The sequence below is a fragment of the Cynocephalus volans genome, chromosome 1 (assembly GCF_027409185.1).
Source record: "Cynocephalus volans isolate mCynVol1 chromosome 1, mCynVol1.pri, whole genome shotgun sequence".
Classification (NCBI taxonomy): Eukaryota; Metazoa; Chordata; class Mammalia; order Dermoptera; family Cynocephalidae; genus Cynocephalus; species Cynocephalus volans.
Genome location: NC_084460.1, coordinates 119,248,100 through 119,268,260, shown reverse-complemented (window position 1 = coordinate 119,268,260; position 20,161 = coordinate 119,248,100). Strand labels below are relative to the sequence as shown.

Sequence of the window (20,161 nt, the reverse complement as noted above, 5' to 3'; positions counted from 1 at the left end):
CCCTTACAAGAAATTCTCAAGGGAGTACTGGGTTTGGTTCCTGAAAAATAACTACCACTGCCATAAAAACCCAAGAAAAATCAAAACCCACTAGTATAATAAAAATGGCAGTCATGAAGAGAAAACAAACTAACAAAAAGGCTATCTACAACCCAAGGAACCGACAAACACAGAAAACAAACAGTAAATCAGAAAGCAAGGAACAAAAGACACCTAAGACAACCAATAAATCAATAAAATGCTAGGAATAAATCAACACTTTTCAATAACAACTCTTAATGTAAAAGGCTTAAATTCCCCAATCAAAAGACACAGACTGACTGACTGGATTAAAAAGGAGGAACCAACTGTATGCTGCCTTCAAGAGACCCACCTCACCCATAAAGACTCACATAGACTAAGAGTGAAAGGATGGAATAAGATTTACCATGCAAACAGAACCGAAAAACAAGGGCCAGCCCGTGCCTCACTTGGGAGAGTGTGGTGCTGATAACACCAAGGCCACGGGTTCGGATCCCATATACGGATGGCCAGTTAGCTCACAGGGTGAGCCTGGTGCTGACAACACCAAGTCAAGGGTTAAGATCCCCTTACCAATCATCTTTAAAAAAAAAAAAGAAAGAAAAGAAAAACAAGCTGGAGTAGCTATTCTTATATCTGACAAAACAGATTTTAAACTAAAAACCATAAAAAGAGACAATGAGGGACACTACGTAATGATAAAAGGATTGATCCATCAATAAGACATAACAATCATAAATATATACGCACCCAATGTTGGAGCAGCCAGATTTATAAAACAAACTCTATTAGACCTAAAGAAGGAAATAGACACTAATACCATAATAGCAGGGGACCTGAACACCCCACTGAATATTGGACAGATCATCTAAGCAAAGAATCAGCAGAGAAACACAAGATCTAAACAATACTCTAGACCAATTGGAATTGGCAGATATCTACAGAACATTCCATTCGATAACCTCAGAATATTCAGTCTTCTCATCAGCACATGGATCATTCTCCAGGATAGATCACATATTAGGTCACAAATCAAGTCTCAACAAATTCAAATAAATTGGAATTATCCGATGTATTTTCTCAGACCACAATTGATTAAAATTAGAAATCAATAACAAACGAAATTCTGGAAACTATACAAACACATGGAAACTAACTAGCATTCTACTTAATGACATATGGGTCCAAGAAGAAATCAAGCAGGAAATCAAAAATTTATTGAAACTAATGAAAATAAAGATACATCATACCAAAACCTGTGGGACACTGCAAAAGCAGTATTAAGGGGGAAATTTATTGCATTAAATGCTCACCTCAGAAGAATGGAAAGATGACAAGTGAACAACCTAACACTTCACCTTAAAGAACTAGAAAAACAAGAACAATCCAAACCTAAGTTAGCAGACGGAAAGAAATCATTAAGATCCGAGCAAAACTGAATGAAACTGAAACCCAAAAAACAATACAAAAGATCAATGAATCAAAAAGTTGGTTTTTTGAAAAGATAAATAAAATTGACAAACCATTAGCATGGTTAACAAAAAAAAGAAGACAGAAGATTCAAATTTCAAATAACAAAAATTAGAAATGAAAAAGGTGAGGTGATATTACAACTGATTCATCTGAAATACAAGGAATCATTTGAGACTAGTATAAACAACTATACGCCAACAAATTTGAAAATCTGGAGGAAATGGATAAATTTCTGGACACACAAAAGCTCCCAAAACTGAGCCATGAAGACACAGAAAATCTGAACAGACTAATAACAATAAAGGAAATTGAAGCTGTTATCAGAAGGCTCCCAACAAAGAAAAGCCCAGGACCAGATGGATTCACAGCAGAATTTTACCAAACATTCAAAGAGGAATTGACACCGATTCTTTACAAGCTATTCCAAAAGATTGAAACAGACGCAAATCTCCCAAACTCATTCTATGAAGCAAACATCATCCTGATCCCAAAACCAGGTAAAGATATAACCAAAAAAGAAAACTACAGACCGATATCCTTGATGAATATAGATGCAAAAATCCTCACTAAAATACTAGCAAACAGAATACAGCAACACATACGTAAAATTATTCACCACAATCAAGTGGGATTCATCCCAGGGATGCAAGGTTGGTTTAACATACGCAAATCAATAAATGTGATACACCATCTTAATAAAATCAAACACAAGGACCATATGATCATCTCTATAGATGCTGAAAAAGCATTTGATAAAATTCAGCACTCATTCATGACAAAGACCCTCTATAAGTTAGGTATAGACGGAAAGTATCTCAACATGATTAAAGCCATATATGATAAACCCACTGCCAATATCATCCTGAATGGGGAAAAGCTGAAAGCTTTTTCTTTAAGACCAGGAACTAGACAAGGATGCCCACTCTCACCACTCCTATTCAACATAGTGTTAGAAGTACTAGCCAGAGCAATCAGAGAAGAGAAGGAAATAAAGGGCATCCAGATTGGAAAAGATGAAGTCAAACTGTCCCTGTTTGCAGATGACATGATCCTATATATCGAACAGCCTAAAACCTCTACAAAAAAACTCTTGGAATTGATAAATGACTTCAGCACAGTAGCAGGATACAAAATCAACACACAAAAATCAGTAGCATTTCTATTCTCCAATAGTGAACATGCAGAACGAGAAATCAAGAAAGCCTGCCCATTTACAATAGCCACCAAAAAAATAAAATACTTAGGAACTGAGTTAACCAAGGAGGTGAAAAATCTCTATAATGAGAACTACAAACCACTGCTGAGAGAAATTAGAGAGGATACAAGAAGATGGAAAGATATCCCATGCTCTTGGATTGGAAGAATCAACATAGTGAAAATGTCCATACTACCCAAAGTGATATACAAATTCAATGCAATCCCCATCAAAATTCCAATGACATTTTTCTCAGAAATGGAAAGAACTATCCAGACATTTATATGGAATAACAAAAGACCACGCATAGCCAAAGCAAGGCTGAGGAAAAAAAATAAAGCTGGAGGCATAACACTACCTGACTTTAAGCTATACTACAAAGCTATAATAACCAAAACAGTATGGTACTGGCATAAAAACAGACACACTGATCAATGGAATAGAGTAGAGAATCCAGAAATTAACCCACACACCTACAGCCATCTGATCTTTGACAAAGGTACCAAGCGTATACACTGAGGAAGAGACTGCCTCTTTAGCAAATGGTGCTGGGAGAACTGGATATCAGTATGCAGGAGAATGAAACTAGACCCACACCTTTCACCATACACTAAAGTCAACTCAAAATGGATTAAAGAATTAAATATACACCCTGAAACAATAAAACTTCTTAAAGAAAACATAGGAGAAACACTTCACGTAGTAGGAATGGATACAGACTTCATGAATACGACCCCTGACCCCAAAAGCACGGGCAACCAAAGGAAAAATAAACAAATGGGATTATATCAAACTAAAGAGCTTCTGCACAGTAAAAGAAACAATTAACAGAGTTAAAAGACAACCAACAGAGTGGGAGAAAATATTTGCAAAATATACATCTGACAAAGGATTAATATCCAGAATATACAAGGAACTCAAACAACTTTACAAGAAAAAAACAAGCAACCCAATTAAAAAATGGGCAAAAGAGCTAAAGAGGCATTTCTCTAAGGAAGATATACAAATGGCCAACAGACATATGAAAAAATGCTCAACATCACTCAGCATCAGGGAAATGCAAATCAAAACTACACTGAGATACCATCTCACCCCAGTTAGGATGGCTAAAATCCAAAAGACTCTGAACGATAAATGCTGGCGAGGTTGCGGAGAAAAAGAACTCTCATACATTGTTGGTGGGACTGCAAAATGGTGCAGCCTCTATGGAAAATGGTATGGAGGTTCCTCAAACAATTGCAGATAGATCTGCCATATGACCCAGCTATCCCACTGCTGGGAATATACCCAGAGGAATGGAAATCATCAAGTCGAAGGTATACCTGTTCCCCAATGTTCATCGCAGCACTCTTTACAATAGCCAAGAGTTGGAACCAGCCCAAATGTCCATCATCAGATGAGTGGATACGGAAAATGTGGTATATCTACACAATGGAATACTACTCAGCTATAAAAATGAATGAAATACTGCCATTTGCAACAACATGCATGGACCTTGAGAGAATTATATTAAGTGAAACAAGTCAGGCACAGAAAGAGAAATACCACATGTTCTCACTTAGTGGTGGGAGATAAAAATAAATAAATTCACACACACACACACACACAAAAAAAAAAAAAAAAAATGGGGGGAGAAGAAGATATAACAATTACAATTCCTTGAAGTTGACATGACAAGCATACAGAAAGGACATTGTTGGGTGGGAGGGGGGAGAGGGAGGAGGGAGGTCGGTTTCAGAAATGGGCCACAATAATCAACCACATTGTATATCGACAAAATAAAATTTAAAAAAAAATAAAGAAAGAAAGAAATAAAAGTTGATAACGCCCCCTCCAAAAGACAGAGTCCAAGTGGTGATATTAGGAATAAACAAGGTTTGGCAGATGACTCCACGTAGAGATGAAGCTACACACATGCTGCAAATATCCATTCAGGTTAGCCTAACAGATCTGACCACACTTTGGTTTAACACTTGAATAAGCTCTAAACCATAAGACTTAAGGACTATTTCTTATGAATACACATGGAAGAAAAAAAATCCTCCAGTTACATAATATAATGGTTTAGTGACAGAAAAGTAAATAGAACCAAGGTCTTCTGCTACCCCTGTATAGTGTCTATTACCCAATATTTAAGTATTTTACAAATAAGGTCTAGAATGCGAACACAAAAAACCCACAGATCAGAGACACCTCTAGCCCTAGGACCATCACTCCTGCTTGCCTCTTCAATGTGGTGTTCTGACTCTTCCAAACCATTTGCCACAAGCAATCATCAGTCCTCTGAACTCTACTGTTGACATAATAGGAGTGCTGGTCATTAAGAGCCAAAGAGGCTAAGCTACAAAGAGCTAAAAGAGATTTAAAAGGAGCTTTAATGTCAGAATAGGGGAGGGACGTAAGGATCTCTAACAAACTACCATGAAAAATACCGCTAGTTCAGCTGGCAACTCAAATAACTGCACAAATGCTTTACCTTAAGGTAACCATAGTACTTTACAGTATGCAGATGTGTGCTTTATGCATACATCCTATTCCAAACAGATTATTTTTAAAATGTATACTCAAGTGTCAAGACTTAATGAAAATAGTTTTTATTGCTTTATCAACACCATTATTAAAGAAAACTGCCTTTTAAATTTTTTTGTAGGGCCGGCCCATGACTCACTTGGGAGAGTGTGGTGCTGATAACACCAAGTCAAGGGTTAAGATACCCTTACCAGTCATCTTTTAAAATAAGGAAATAAAAACAAACAAACAAACAAATAAGTAAATTTTTTTCAAAACTGTGAGCATGTGGTTGTGAAGAATTCAATGACTAATGGTAGTTTGGTGCCACTGCCCTAATTCAACTAAGATGTCAGCAGTTTGACTGACCACTGCTTCTGAACCATCAGTCGAAATGTCACCACAGTGAAAAGAGGCAAATAACTTTTTAGTATTATTATAAAAATAGTTTTGATCTTGCAGATCCCCCGAAAATGCATCAAGGACCTAAGAGCACACTTTAAGAACTGTGCTTTAAATCAATACTGCCCTAAGAAGAAAACAGTCCTCCAAAGACCCTTCTCAATAATAACGTCTTAATATAAAATAATAATAATAATAATAAAATAAAAAATAAAATAATAAAATAAGGTCTTAATAATAATAAAAGGTACAAATGACTTTCTAACTCTACAGTCATTTTCATCCCACTCCTTACTGTATATAAATCCAGGTTAAAAAAAAAAAAAAAAAAAAGAGGAAAGTGGGTTTTCAAATGGAACTCTTTTGCCACTGTTCACAGCAAGACAGCACAGAATTTATTTCCAATAGTCCTACCCACTCAAATATCCTGCCTTATTGCTCGCAATAAAGATAAAGGTTCCAAGGGCATTACTACTCAGCTCCAAAATCTATTCATAGCATATATATGAAAAAATTATGAAAAGGGCTTTTTAAATCTGGTATATTAACAGCATAGGGACTAGCTGAATTGAACAGTCCAGAAAGCTCATTATTATTACACTACAATATTCAGACCATATAGTTTTCCTCTTATCTTTACTTATTCCTGAATCTAGACAATATATTCTTTTATTTATTGCTATAACAAACTCCAATGCTGCCAAGTTAAAGGTTTATTTTATAAAAACTCTCAACTAAGTTGTTTCTTTGAATCAAAAGATATGGTTTATAGAAATTTTTTCATCCTTTTCTTACAACTTATTTCTCCTCCTCTATCCTAGTTTATTTTATAAAACTTTATACAGGTCTCTTATTCTCAACTTTCAAAACAAATTATTTTTGTGCATTACTATTCTCAATACATACAATATACATTTCTCCATCTGTGTCTGCCCAACCAGATCACAACCCAATATTTTATTTTTTTAATAAACTCATGTTATTGGCTAAAATATCTGGCTCACAATAAAGATTACAAATGCTTATTAAACATAAATTTTCTTTAAATCTGATTAAATGTCCCATTCTTTACCATCTTTGTCTATGTACCCAGACCAATATCACAATTTTTTTGCATGGATTAGGGGTTATTTTCTCCTTTGTTCAGAAAAAGAATAGCACATCCAGAAATTTTACAGGAGAAGGTAAGGCATATCAAGATGGTAAGGGTATGGCAGTCAAACAGGTATCCAGAACACAAAAAATAATAAGATTCTTTTATCTAATGATAGATTCATTTCCATTACAAGGCAATTGTTTTTTGCTAACCTTCCTCCTTTTGGCCTTCTTCAACAAATATCAATTTTTTAATCTGCTTCATTCTTTTTGTACCAATTGTGTGACTTTCCTGAGAGGAGCACAGAAATATAAGACAAGACCTGACTCTACTAGAGGTAACAATCCTGAGCAACTCTTCACACCTTTTGATAGTTTCCTTAAAATCCTAAAAACAACAAAGTTAAATTAGCTTAAAGAAAAAAAGTGAACTTACCACCAAACAAAGGTTCTGGTTCCACTAATATTTCCTGCTTTTGAGGAATTGGAGCACGGACTTCTTCTCTAGTTTAAAAAAAAAAAGTGGATATTTTAAGTTACCTGTTTTCTTTCCATAATTATTATGAATACATTCAAATTAACAAGTAAAATGAACACCAGATTTAGTGACTTTTAGGAACCACAGTAATCATAGTAAATGAGTTTTAGATGGTTTCTATATAGAGCTAAACTAGAATAAAGTACCTGGCATAGATAGTTCAAATGGTTTATAAAAAAGAACAAACAGAAGAATAAAAAATATTTCTCTTTCCATCTCAAGAACTCTATTCTAAATTCTCTTAGGAAAAAAATGATAAAAAACTTACTTAAATGCTTCAGGCAAAAATGAGTGAAAAAATATAGGCTTAATAGAAACAACATTATACTACTACATCAAATAATGTATAATTAAATCACAAGAATATATTATAATAAGCTTAAACAAATAATGAATTTTATGATAATTATGAAGGAGGCTAACAAAGGTATGATTCTGAATTATTTACTAAATAGTTCCTAATATACAGAACAGAAAAAGTAATTACTCTCCTTTTTAGTATACTGGCAAGAAGAAAAAAAAATTACTCATCTTTTAAAAGCCTATCCTCTTCAAAGTTTACCTCCACTGGGTTCGCTACTAATCCTTCTCTTTCAGTAAGATATATTCATTTAGACACAGTGTAAAAATGGTGAGTGCTTTTAAAAGTCAGTTTAATTATTTTATAGCTGTAATTCAAATATTAAACTCTGCTTAGGCCGGCCCCGTGGCTCACTCAGGAGAGTGCGGCACTGGCAGCGCCAAGGCCATGGGTTCGGATCCTATACAGGGATGGCCGGTGTGCTCACTGGCTGAGCGTGGTGCAGACAACACCGTTCTGAGGGTTGTGATCCCCTTACCGGTCAAAAAACAAACAAACAAACAAACAAACAAAAAACTCTGCTAATTAATTCATTGTAAATAACAGTAACTTCCAAAATAATTATCTTCCTGCTTGTAAGTATTATAAGTCCCATATATATATTAATTTATGTTAGGCCTAAGGCTTTTCATTCAGCTGTTTATAATAGTAATAACTGAGTTTAAGGCCCTGGTTTTTGATATCTGAGAGGTGGAACTCCAAAACATACTTTAAGAAATAAAGTAGTAATACCCATTTGTCGACAATCACTAACATCCTATAATCAAAGAATCATCACTCAAAGAAATCCACAATAAGCCAAACTGACTGAAGGATAAAAGATAATTCAAAACTATGTTAAGTATTCTTTCCTACTGAATTCTAGTCACTGCTCAGAATTCATCTGTAAGACGAAGCTGTTAATCCTTTCATCAACAAAGAAATAGACCCATTAATTATTTTAAGAAAACAAAGAATTTAAAAGACAACTTTTACCTAAATCAGTCTTTCCATTATTGGTATAACCTGATTTTACGGTTATGTATATAATTGTCTCAATCTAAACCAATTCAACTACTCAATAAACAAACTTTAATCTGATGAAATACATCAATTAGGGGGATGAATTAAGTAGTAATCCTTATACAAAAAGACTTGATTACTAAATATTTGAGATTATCTGTTCCAAGATTATTAGCTGCCAAGAATGGAAGGATGGCACAGAAATAGATGAACTATAAAGAAAAAAATAACCTGATGGGTCTTCAAAAACTTAATGGGAAATGGATATTATGAAAAAACTATGCATGGGTTGCAAAATTATTTTGTACGAAAATAAACTCATACTAACTTGTTATAACATGTCTAAACAGGATCTAGTTTGAGGCACTAAGAAGAAGATATTAGGCATCCCAGCCCACCGAGGTAAGCCCAGCAGAACCCAGAGGTGACCCATCCCCACTCTTTGGACCTGGAGGGGAGTGCCAGCCCATGAGGTCTGGCCCTCTGAGGTGAGCCCAGCATTACCACACACTGCTGGGGGCTCATTCTATGATCACAAATTCTGGAACAGGACCCAAGGTGGTTTAACATAACCACCACCACACCTACTGTGAAGCAAAGACAACTCACCATCACAGTAGCAACCAGGGCCACTCCACAGCCAACCTCAGTGTAATAGAAGAAGCAAACCCTTTATCCAATGACCAAACATAAAACAAAAACAAAACACTAGAGCTACAAATAGACAAGAAGAAATGACACCACCAAAAGAACACAGTAATGCTCCAAAGTCAGACTCCATTGAACAGGGAATCCTTGAAATTTCTGAAAAAGAATTCTGAGCAATGATCTTAAGAAAACTTGAAGAAATAAAGGAAGACTCAATTAAAGAACACAATGAAACAAGAAAAAATATCCAGAATATGAAGGAGGAAATCTACAAAGAGATTAATACCTTAAAAAAGAGTGTAGCAGAAGTTCTAGAAATGAAAGATTTACTCAATGAAATAAAAAACACAACTGAGAATTTGAGCAGCAGGGTAGAGCAAGCAGAAGAAAGAATTTCAAAGCTTGAAGATGGTCTTTTTGAAATAACTCAGGCAGACAAAAAAAGGAAAAAAGAATTAAAAATAATGAGGAAAATCTAAGAGAAACAGCAGACAACCTCAAGCGCCCTAACATCTGAATCATGAGTATTCCTGAAGGGGAGGAGAAAGGAAAAGGTATTGAAAACCTATTCAAGGAAATAGTAACAGAAAATTTCCCATGTGTAGGGTGATATTCAGACCTTCAGATCCAGGAAATTCAAAGGTCCCCTAACAGATTCAATCCAAAAAGATCCTCCCCAAGACACATTACAGCTAAATTTGCAAAGCTCAAAGACAAAGAGAATTCTACAAGCAGCAAGAGAAAAGCGTCAGGTCACTTATAGGGGAACCCCCATCAAATTAACAGCAGACTTCTCAACCAAAACCCTACAGGCCAGAAGAAAGTGGAATGATATATTCAAAATACTAAAAGAAAAAAATTGCCAGGGATCCAATCAAGATGGCGGAATAGGCGGGCTGCAGTGTCACTGTCTCCCACATATCAACCAAATTTACAACTATAAAAATATAACATCAGCCAAGCTGGGGCCGCTGGAGCTCAGGGGAAGAGGAGGAGAGACCTACGGAGTTCATGAAGGCAGAAGAAACTATGATGAGAGAAAGAAAAAGCTGCTCTGAGCATTTCGGGCCACGGATGCTTTAAGGCTCGAGCTGATGCGCACATGGAGCAGGAGCCAGCAGAAGCCGCAGCTGCACCCTTCAGATGGAGTTACTTGGAGGTGGCAGGAGAGAAGAGGGCCTTGGTGGCCCCCAGGACAGCAAGATCACTAATAGGGTTCACATGGACCCATGCAGAAGCGAGGAGCCAGAACTGAGGAAGAGGAGCCACTCAGAGGCTGGTGAGTCATCACAAGGGACCAGCACAGGACCCATCCCAAGGGAAGGAAATCTAGGGCAATTAGAGGGGGGAGGGAGAGGGAACAGGGGAAGGGGAGAGATTGGACAAGTGGCATAAAGAATAATTATGATTTGTAATAATATATATGCTAGCAATATTGATTTAATCAACATATCTCAATGTTCAACCCCCAAAATAGGTATAATCAATTTTGATTCAATAAATAAAATAAATTTTAAAAAGAAAAAAAAAAAAAAAAGCCAGCCAAGAATTCTTCACCCAGCAAGGGTCTCCTTCAGATATGAGGATGAAATAACGTATTTCCCAGACAAAGAAAAGTTGTGGGAGTTCACCACCACACGACCAGCTCTGCAAGAAATTCTCAAGGGAGTTGTTCGTCTGGGATCTGAATAATGGTGATCACTATCACAAATACACATGAAAAGAGCAAAACCCACCATTAAAACAAAAATGTCAGCAAGAAAGAGAAAGAAGCTAAATCATCTCACCTTAAATTTCCAAGTAACTTTGAATAAGAGAAATAAAAGGGGAAATAATGATCCAAAAATATTTATTTATTTATTTATTTTAAAGATGACTGGTAAGGGGATCTTAACCCTTGGCTTGGTGTTGTCAGCACCACGCTCTCCCAAGTGAGCCATGGGGTGGCTCTCAAAAGATATTTAAACCATCTAAACAAGAAGCAACTAAATGACAGAAATTAAGCAGCACTTGTCAGCAACTGCCCTAAATGTGAATGGACTAAACTCCCCATTCAAAAGACACAGACTGATTGGATTAAAAAGCTAGACTCAAGTATATGGTGTCTTCAAGAGACTCACCTCACCTGCAGAGACAAACACAGATTAAAAGTGAAGGGATGGAAAAAGATATACCATGCAAACGGAAACCAAAAATGAGCAAGAGTAGCTATTCTTATATTGGACAAAATAGACATTAAACCAAAAACCATAAAAAGAGACAAAGAAGGCCACTATACAATGATAAAGGGATCTATCCAGCTAAACATGTATGCACCCAATACTGGAGCACCCAGATATATAAAGCAAACATTCTTACACCTAAAGAAAGAAACAGGACCTAATATATTAATAGTGGGTGATCTGAACACCCCTCTCTCAGTATGGGACAGATCTTCCAGGCAACAAGTCAACAGAGACAAAGGATTTAATCTATACCTTAGACCAACTGGACCCAGCAGATACATACAGAACATTTCACCCAACAACTAAAGAATATACTTTCTTCTCATCAGCTCATGGAAGATTCTCCAGGATAGACCACATATTAGGTCACAAATCTAGTCTCAGCAAATTTTAAAAAACTGAAATCATTCCAAGCATCTTTTCAGACCACAATGACCTAAAATTGGAAATAAATAATAAGCAAAACTCCGCAAACTATACAAATACATGGAAACTAAATAATAGGGTCCTGAATGACCTATGGGTCCAAGAAGAAATTAAACAAGACATCAAAAAATTTCTAGAAACTAATGAAAATAAAGATACATCATACCAAAACCTGTGGATACTGCAAAAGCAGTACTAAGAGGCAAATTTATTGCAATAAATGCTTACATCAAAAGAATAGAAAGACTTCAAATAAACGACCTAACACTATGCCCCAAAGAACTTGAAAAACAACAACAATCTAAACCTAAAGGTAGAAGACGGAAAGAAATAATTAAGATCAGGGCAGAACTAAAGGAAATAAAGACCCAAAAAACTATAGAAGAGATCAATAAAACAAAAAGTTGGGGTACAGCCCATGGCTCACTCGGGAGTGTGGTGCTGATAACACCAAGGCCATGGGTTCTGATCCCATACAGGGATGGCTGGTTGCTCACTGGGTGAGAGTGGTGCTGAAAACACCAAGTCAAGGGTTAAGATCCCCTTACCGGTCATCTTTAAAAAAAAAAAAAAAAAAAGTTGGTTTTCGAGAAGATAAATAAAATAGACAAACCATTAGCTAGTTTAACAGAAAAAAGAAGAGAGAAGACTCAGATAACAAAAATCAGAAATGAGAAGGGAGACATTACAACCAATACCACAGAAATACAAAGAATCATTAGAGACTATTATTAATAACTGTATGAAAACAAATATGAAAACCTGGAAGATAAGGATAAGTTTCTAGACACATACAAACTACCCAGACTGAACAAAGAAGAGACAGAAAATCTGAAGAGACCAATAACAAGCAAGGAGATTGAAGCAGTAATTAGCAATCTTCCAACAAAGAAAAGTCCAGGTCTGGATGGTTTTACAGCTGAATTCTATCAAACTTTTAAAGAGGAGTTAATACCAATTTTCCTCAAACTATTCCAAAAAATTGAGATGGAAGCTATTCTCCCAAACTCATTCTATGAGGTCCACATAACTCTGATACTGAAACCAGATAAAGACACGACAAAAAAAGAAAATTACAAGCCAATATTCTTGATGTGAACCTAGATGCTAAAATACTCTACAAAATATTAGCAATCAGAAGACAGCAACATATTTAAAAAATTCGGCTGGCCCCGTGGCTCACTTGGGAGAGTGCGGCACTGTAGCATCAAGGCCACGGGTTCAGATCCTATGTAGGGATGGCCGGTGCGCTCACTGGCTTGAGCATGGTGCAGACGATACCGTGCTGAGGGTTGTGATCCCCTTACCGGTCAGGGGAAAAAAAAATAAAATAAAATAAAAATACACACACACACACACACACACACACAATATGATCAAGTGGGATTCATTCCAGGGACGCAAGGATGGTTCAACATACAAAAGTCAATAAATGTGATACATCACATCAACAAACTCAAGGACAAAGACCATATGATTATCTGAATAGATGCAGAAAAAGCATTTGACAATATTCAACATCGCTTCATGATACTCTCTATAAATGAGGTATAGAAGGAAAATATCTCAACACAATAAAAGCCATTTATGATAAGCCCACTGCCAGTATCATTCTGAATGGAGAAAAACTGAGGGCCTTTTCCTTAAGAACAGGAACAAGTCAAGGATGCCCACTCTCACCACTTCTACTTAACATAGTACTTGAGGTACTAGCCAGAGCAATCAGGCAAGAGAAAGAAATAAAAGAAATCCAGATTGGAAAAGACGAAGTCAAACTTTATCTATTTGCAAATGACATGATACTATATGTAGAAAAACCTAAAGACTCTATCAAAAAAACTCCTAGAGCTGGTTAATAACTTCAGTAACATTGCAGGATACAAAATAAATGCCCCCAAATCAGTTGCATTTATATAGTCAAATAATGAATTAACAAAAAGAGAAATAAAGAAAGTAAGCCCATTTCCAATTGTCACAAAAAAAAAAAAAAAAAAAACCTAGGGATCAATTTAAACAAGGATGTGAAAGACCTTTACAATGAGAACTACAAACCACTTCCGAAATAAATTAAAGGCACAAAAAGATGGAAAGATATTCTATGCTCTTGGATTGGAAGAATTAACATTGTGAAAATGTCTATACACCCAAAGCAATCTACAGATTCAATGCAGTCCCCATCAAAATACCAATGACATTCTTCACAGAAATGGAAAAAACAATCTTACCTTTCATATGGAAAAACAAAAGACCCCAAATAGACAAAGTAATCCTGAGCAAAAAAAAAATAAAGCCAGAGGCATAACTCTACCTGACTTCAAATTATACTACAAAGCTATTGTAACCAAAACAGTATCGTACTGGTATAAAAATAGACATTCAGACCAGCGGAGTAGAACTGAGAACCGAGAAATCACCCCTCAGGCCTACAACCACCTGATATTAGACAAAGGCAACAAAAATCTACAATGGGGAAAAGACTGCCTCTTCAACAAGTGGTGCTGGGAAAACTGGATATCTACATGCAGAAGAATGAAACTAGATATGCATCTCTCATACACTAAAATCAACTCAAAATGGATTAAAGACCTAAGTATAAGTCCTGAAACTGTAAAATTACTAAGGGAAAATATAGGTGCAACACTTCAGCAACTAGGTCTGGAGACAGGCTTTATGAGCACGAGCCTGAAAGCACAAGCAGCAAAAGAAAATATAAACAAATGGGACTATATCAAACTAAAAAGCTTCTGCACAGCAAAGGAAACAATCGACAGAGTGAAATGACAACCTACAGAGTGGGAGAAAATTTTTGCTAACTATGCATCCAACAAGGGATTAATATCCAGAATATACATAGAACTCAAGCAATTATACAGTAAAAAAGCAAATAACCCAACTAAAAAATGGGCAAAGGAGCTGAACAGACATTTTTCAAAGGAAGACATACAAATGGCCAACAGGTACATGAAAAAAATGCTCAACATCACTAGTCATCGGGGAAATGCAAATTAAAACTACATCGAGATCCCACTTCATCCCAGTTAGATTGGCTATTGTCCTTTAAGAAAGGACAAGACAATGTTGAAGATGAAGCCCTCAGGAGCAGACTACCCACATCAATTTGTGAGAAAAAAATTAATCTTGTTTGTGCCCTAATTGCACAGGACCAACAACTAGCAGCAGAAACAATAGCCAGCATTATGGATGTCTCAATTGGTTCAGTTTACATGATTGTGACTGAAAAACTACAAAAGTTGAATAAACTTTCCATTTAATGAGTGCCAAACTGTTGTGCCCAGATCAGCTACAGAAAAGAGCAGAATTTTCAATGGAAATTTTCAACAAGTGGGAATAAGATCCCGAAGCATTTCTTTGAAGAATTATGTAACAGGAGATGATACATGGCTTTACCTGTACCATTCTGAAGACAAAGCACAATCAAAGCAATGGCTACCAAGTGGTGGAAGTGGTCCAGTCCAAGCAAAAGTGGACCAGTCATGTTAACAGTTTTTTGTGATGCTCAAGGCATTTTGCTTGCTGACTTTCTATAGGGCCAAAAGAACAATGACATCTGCTTCTTATGAGACTGTTTAGAGAAAGTTAGCCAAAGCTTTTGCAGAAAAATGCCCAGGAATGCTTTACCAGAGTCCCTCACCACCACAACAACACTCCTGCTCATTCCCCTCATCAAATAAGGGCAAGTTCATGAGCATTTCAATGGGAAATCATTAGGCATACACCTTACAGTCCTGATTTGGCTCCTCCTGACTTCTTTTTGTTTCCTAATCTTAAAAACCTTTAAAATGCACCCATTTTTCTTCAGTTAAGAATGTAAAAATGACTGCATTAACATGGTTACATTGCCAGGACCCTCAGTTTTTTAGGAATGGACTAAATGGCTCGTGTCATCACTTACAAAAGTATCTTCCCCCCCCCCCTTTTTGGTGGCTGGCTGGTACAGGAATCCAAACCTTGACCTTGGTGTTAAAACACTGTACTCTAACCAACTGAGTTAACTATGTAGCCCTCAAAAGAATCCTGAACTTGATGTGGCTTATGTTAAGAAATAAAGTTTATATTTTTTATTTTTATCTTTTAATTCCATTTTTCCAGGACCCTTTTGAAGTCCCCTCGTAGATTAGGAATCAGCCACTATCAAATGTTAATCAATTAGCAATACAACGTAACGTAATTTGGTAAGAAAAAATATTTATCAAAGCTATTTTTAAACACAAGTAAGAAAACATATTTTATACAAGAAGGATAAATATGTTTCCTAAAATCAGCTGCGAGTATCTGCTATTCAAGTTTCTACAAACTAAATGTTTTCATATTGATTTCCATTAAAAATTTGAGCTATGCTGGACAAGAATGGAATATCAACCTTGAAATACAAGGCCAACATTAACAGGAAAAAATCTTTATAAGATATTATCATCTCCAAAGTTCATGCTTCAAGTGGAAACAATATTACCTTAGAATCAGGGACTAGATCAATAAAAGGCAATTATGCCTATGTGTGATCTGGATTTTTAAATTTATCTCCAATTCAGCAAAAATAAAATCCTGGTCTTTTGCCTACTATTATTTAAAAGGATTCCTCTTGTTTAGTATCTCATGTTATAAACAGCAAGAGTTTTAAAAAGCTATGAGTATTGAAGTTTCATTTGAGGATCTTTTTATTTTTGTTTGAAAAATCTATGTCTTTCCTTTGAGCAAGGTTCATGTCTAATATTTTCCATTGACTGTTGAAATTTTGCCCAACAGCTATAGTCAGCCCTCCATACCCATGGGTTGGGGGAAAAATGGATGGTTATGTTGTACTGAACATGTACAGACTTTTTTCCTTGTCATTACTCCCTAAACAATATGGTAATAACAACTATTAAAATAGCATTTATATTGTATTAGGTATTGAAAATAATCTAGAGATGTTTTAAAGTATATGGGAGAATGTATGAAGGTTATACAAATACTATACCACTTTATACAAGTGACTTGAGCATCTGTGGATTTTGGTATTCCTGGAGGTCCTAGAACCAATCCCCCACATATACGTTCTGACAACAACATTTATTTCAAACTCTCACTGGTATCAAATGTAAAAGGGAAAAAACACCAAATCTCTTTACCATATACTACTATATTCACTATATATTATAGTTCCATATGCTGAAGATGCTTCTAAGTATTAACTACATGTAACTACTTAAGGCACAAAGGACCAGAATTTTTTTTTCAAACAATGTTCATGGCAACTCAAAACTTTCCTGGGATAATGTAGGAAAATCTAGAATTGGAAATCTGAGCTTTTTTGGGTGGGCTTTACTTCTATACTTCCTACTTAATTGCTGTGTAACTTGGGAAAATGGCTATGCACCTGCTTCTTCATCGGTAAAATGGGGATAATAATGCCATTCTACAAGGCATCTTTTTTTGGCGGGGGGATTGCTACAGAGCACACTAGCCCCATTCTCCCCACCTCCCCACCACAGGCCAATGCTAGACTAGCAGCCCAATCCCCCACCCCACACCAAGCATCTAGTGTTCTTTTTGGGTTTAAATAATAGATATGACCCTGCTCTAGAAAATTTTAAAGTACATAAGTACAAAAATTTCCTTTTTCAACCTTTAATTTTTTTCAAAACCACAGAACTAACCTAACTTTGATAAAAATGCAACTGCTCAATTTAGGCAAGGGGTAGCTCCTCACAATAAATAATAAATTCATACTCTGTGTGTGGTCTGACAGCAGAGACACTTGCTGAACTGGTACTGGGTTCTTCAGCAATTCCTCCACCATCCAAAAACATAGTGACTGCCATCTCCAGATTATTGTTGCAGGCTTCAAGCATATGTTTTCCTACACTTTCACTTGCACCTGAAATAGCAAAAAGATAGAAAAAAAAAAAGTTAAAAAAAGACCCCTTACATTTAGTTCATATTAGAATACAGAATTTCCAAGCAAATTAATGGTTCCTATGCAGACCACAGAAGGAAAAAAAATTAATAGTACCTTTTCCCTTTTAGAATGAATAACCTTTTCTTATTTTGAACTTGTTTACTTCTACTCACACTATTGGCTGGTTGGTATGAAATATACAGAGCTAGAAAAGAATGTAGCAGCATTAAAATAGTAGTCTTCCTTCATAATAAAACAAAAACTAAATAAAGCATTTATTTACTATTTCCTTAAATGATCCAAGTATATATTTGTTAATAAATTGAATAAGATAAAGAAAAATGAAAGTCTATATTCTACATTAGAAATGCTTTCTGTTAGAAAGAATTCATTTCAGTTAGCATTTCTGTTAAAAAGAAAGCATTTCAGTTAGCATTCCTGTTAAAAAGAAAACATTCTTAATACCAATGAGAGAAAAGTGAGATTGGACAATTTTGTCTATGAATAAGTCAAAATCTAGTAAGAAATGCCAATTTTCATCATTTAAAACCGGCCCTATCACAGACTTGCTCATTTGTAAATAAAGACCAGTACAGTCTGTTAGATGAAATGTAAATTGGTAAAGTCCTTGAAGAAAACAATTTTACATTTACCAAAAAACAAAAATACTCATTCTTTTTTTTTGACTCGGTAATTTTGGGCTTCTAGTCAAAAGGAATAAATCTACATCAAATAATACATGCATAAACATGTTCACATTCTTGTCCAACACGGTTTCAGTTAATACTGAAAAACTGGAGGGCTAACTGGTTAGCTGAGTTGGTTAGAGCGTGGTGCTGATAACACCAAGGTCCAGGGTTTGATCCCTGTACCGGCCAGCCACCAAAAAAGAAAAGAAAAGAGAAAAATTAGAAACAACATAAATGTCCGATAATAGCAGAATGTAAACTGTAGTATCTATGTGATGGAACATTTTGTGGCCACTAAAAAGCATCTATGGCTTTCCATTTAGGATGATTTTTCTTCTATGTGAATTCCATCCCTTAGAATCTCCTTCTGTTGGCAGTAAATGCTCTTCTAAGTTTTTTTCTGAAGATGTCTATTTGCTGTCATTCCTGAAAGACAGTTTACTGGGTATGACATTTGAAGGCTGACAGCTATTTTCTCTCAGTACATTAAAGACAGCATTCCAATGTTCTCTGGCTTCTGTTATTACTGTTGGGAAATCAGTTGCCAGACTAAAAAACATTTTTATAACAATCAGTTGTTTCTCTCTAGTTATTTTTAAGATCTCTGTCTTTCACCGTCTGCAGTTTCACTCTGATTTGTTGCGGATGATTTTATTTATCCTCCTTGGGATTCACTGGACTTCCACCACCTGAGGATTATCTTTCATCAATTCTAAGAAATTCTCAGCCATTTCTATTTGACCACTATCTCACCCATCCATTCACGCTTATTTCCTTCCGGAATGTCAATTAGATGCACGTTAAAACTTTTCAGTCTAACCTTTGTGTCTCAACCTTTTTTTCATGTTTTTCATCTCTTTATCTCTCTATGTTGCATTTTGGGTAATATCTTCAATGCTATCTTCCAGTTCACACAATCTCTTTAGCTGTGCCAATCTGTTTCTTTACCTGTTCACTGAACTTTTAATTTCAGTGAATTTTTTATTACTAGAAGTTATGTTTTTATTTCCTCATCTGCTTGGTCATGTTTTGGAGACCCTTAATTCATACTCCTATTTCAATCTTTCATTTCTTCAAACATAAATAAAACTTCTTGGAATTACTAAGACAAAATATAAACTTTCTGCAGTCTCTATGGGTCACTGTCTCATTTCTGCTGGCTCTTGCTCACTGTCCTATGGTTTTTGTGCAATTTGTGATTTTTTTGACTCATGTGCCTTGGAATTTTAAGTTGGAAAGTTTTAAAGCCTGGGTTGAAGGTACATTTCCTCCCAAGAGGATTCAACTTGATAGATTCTGCAAGGGGCCCACAGGCACTACCAGAGACCACTATACATACATTCCTGACTTTTAAGTTTTTCAAGACCACATAGGAAATATGACTCTAACAATCCTTGTTATAAACTCTCAGAGAAGATATCCATCCCCATACACCACCCCCCAACTCCCACCAAGGGTGAAACATCAAAGTCTCAGCTTCATTAAAAAAAAAAAAAAAAAAAAGTCTCAGATTCATGAAGAAGAGGGACCTCCTCTCCTTAGGAAAACCCCAGACTTTGTTTCCTGTATCCTACGAGGCTATCAAAAAGGAAGTTCAAAGCCATCCAGTTTGGACAGATTCCACCATGGTGAAGCCTTGCTTTAAAGCTAGTTAACAAATGCATTACCAATTTCATTTC

At 35.9% G+C, this 20,161-nt stretch overlaps 1 protein-coding gene across 2 annotated transcripts in view; it reads right to left on the bottom strand.

Annotated features, from left to right (window-relative positions):
• UBXN7 (UBX domain protein 7) overlaps positions 1–20,161 on the bottom strand; it is a 67,020-nt gene that overhangs the window by 26,266 nt on the left and 20,593 nt on the right. For both annotated transcript variants that reach the window (XM_063100999.1, XM_063101000.1), the window contains exons 2-3: positions 17,625–17,772; positions 7,131–7,198 (exon numbers count right to left, since the gene is read on the bottom strand). In XM_063100999.1, the coding sequence (XP_062957069.1) occupies positions 7,131–7,198; positions 17,625–17,772 (216 nt within the window). The remainder of the gene's footprint in view (positions 1–7,130; positions 7,199–17,624; positions 17,773–20,161) is intronic.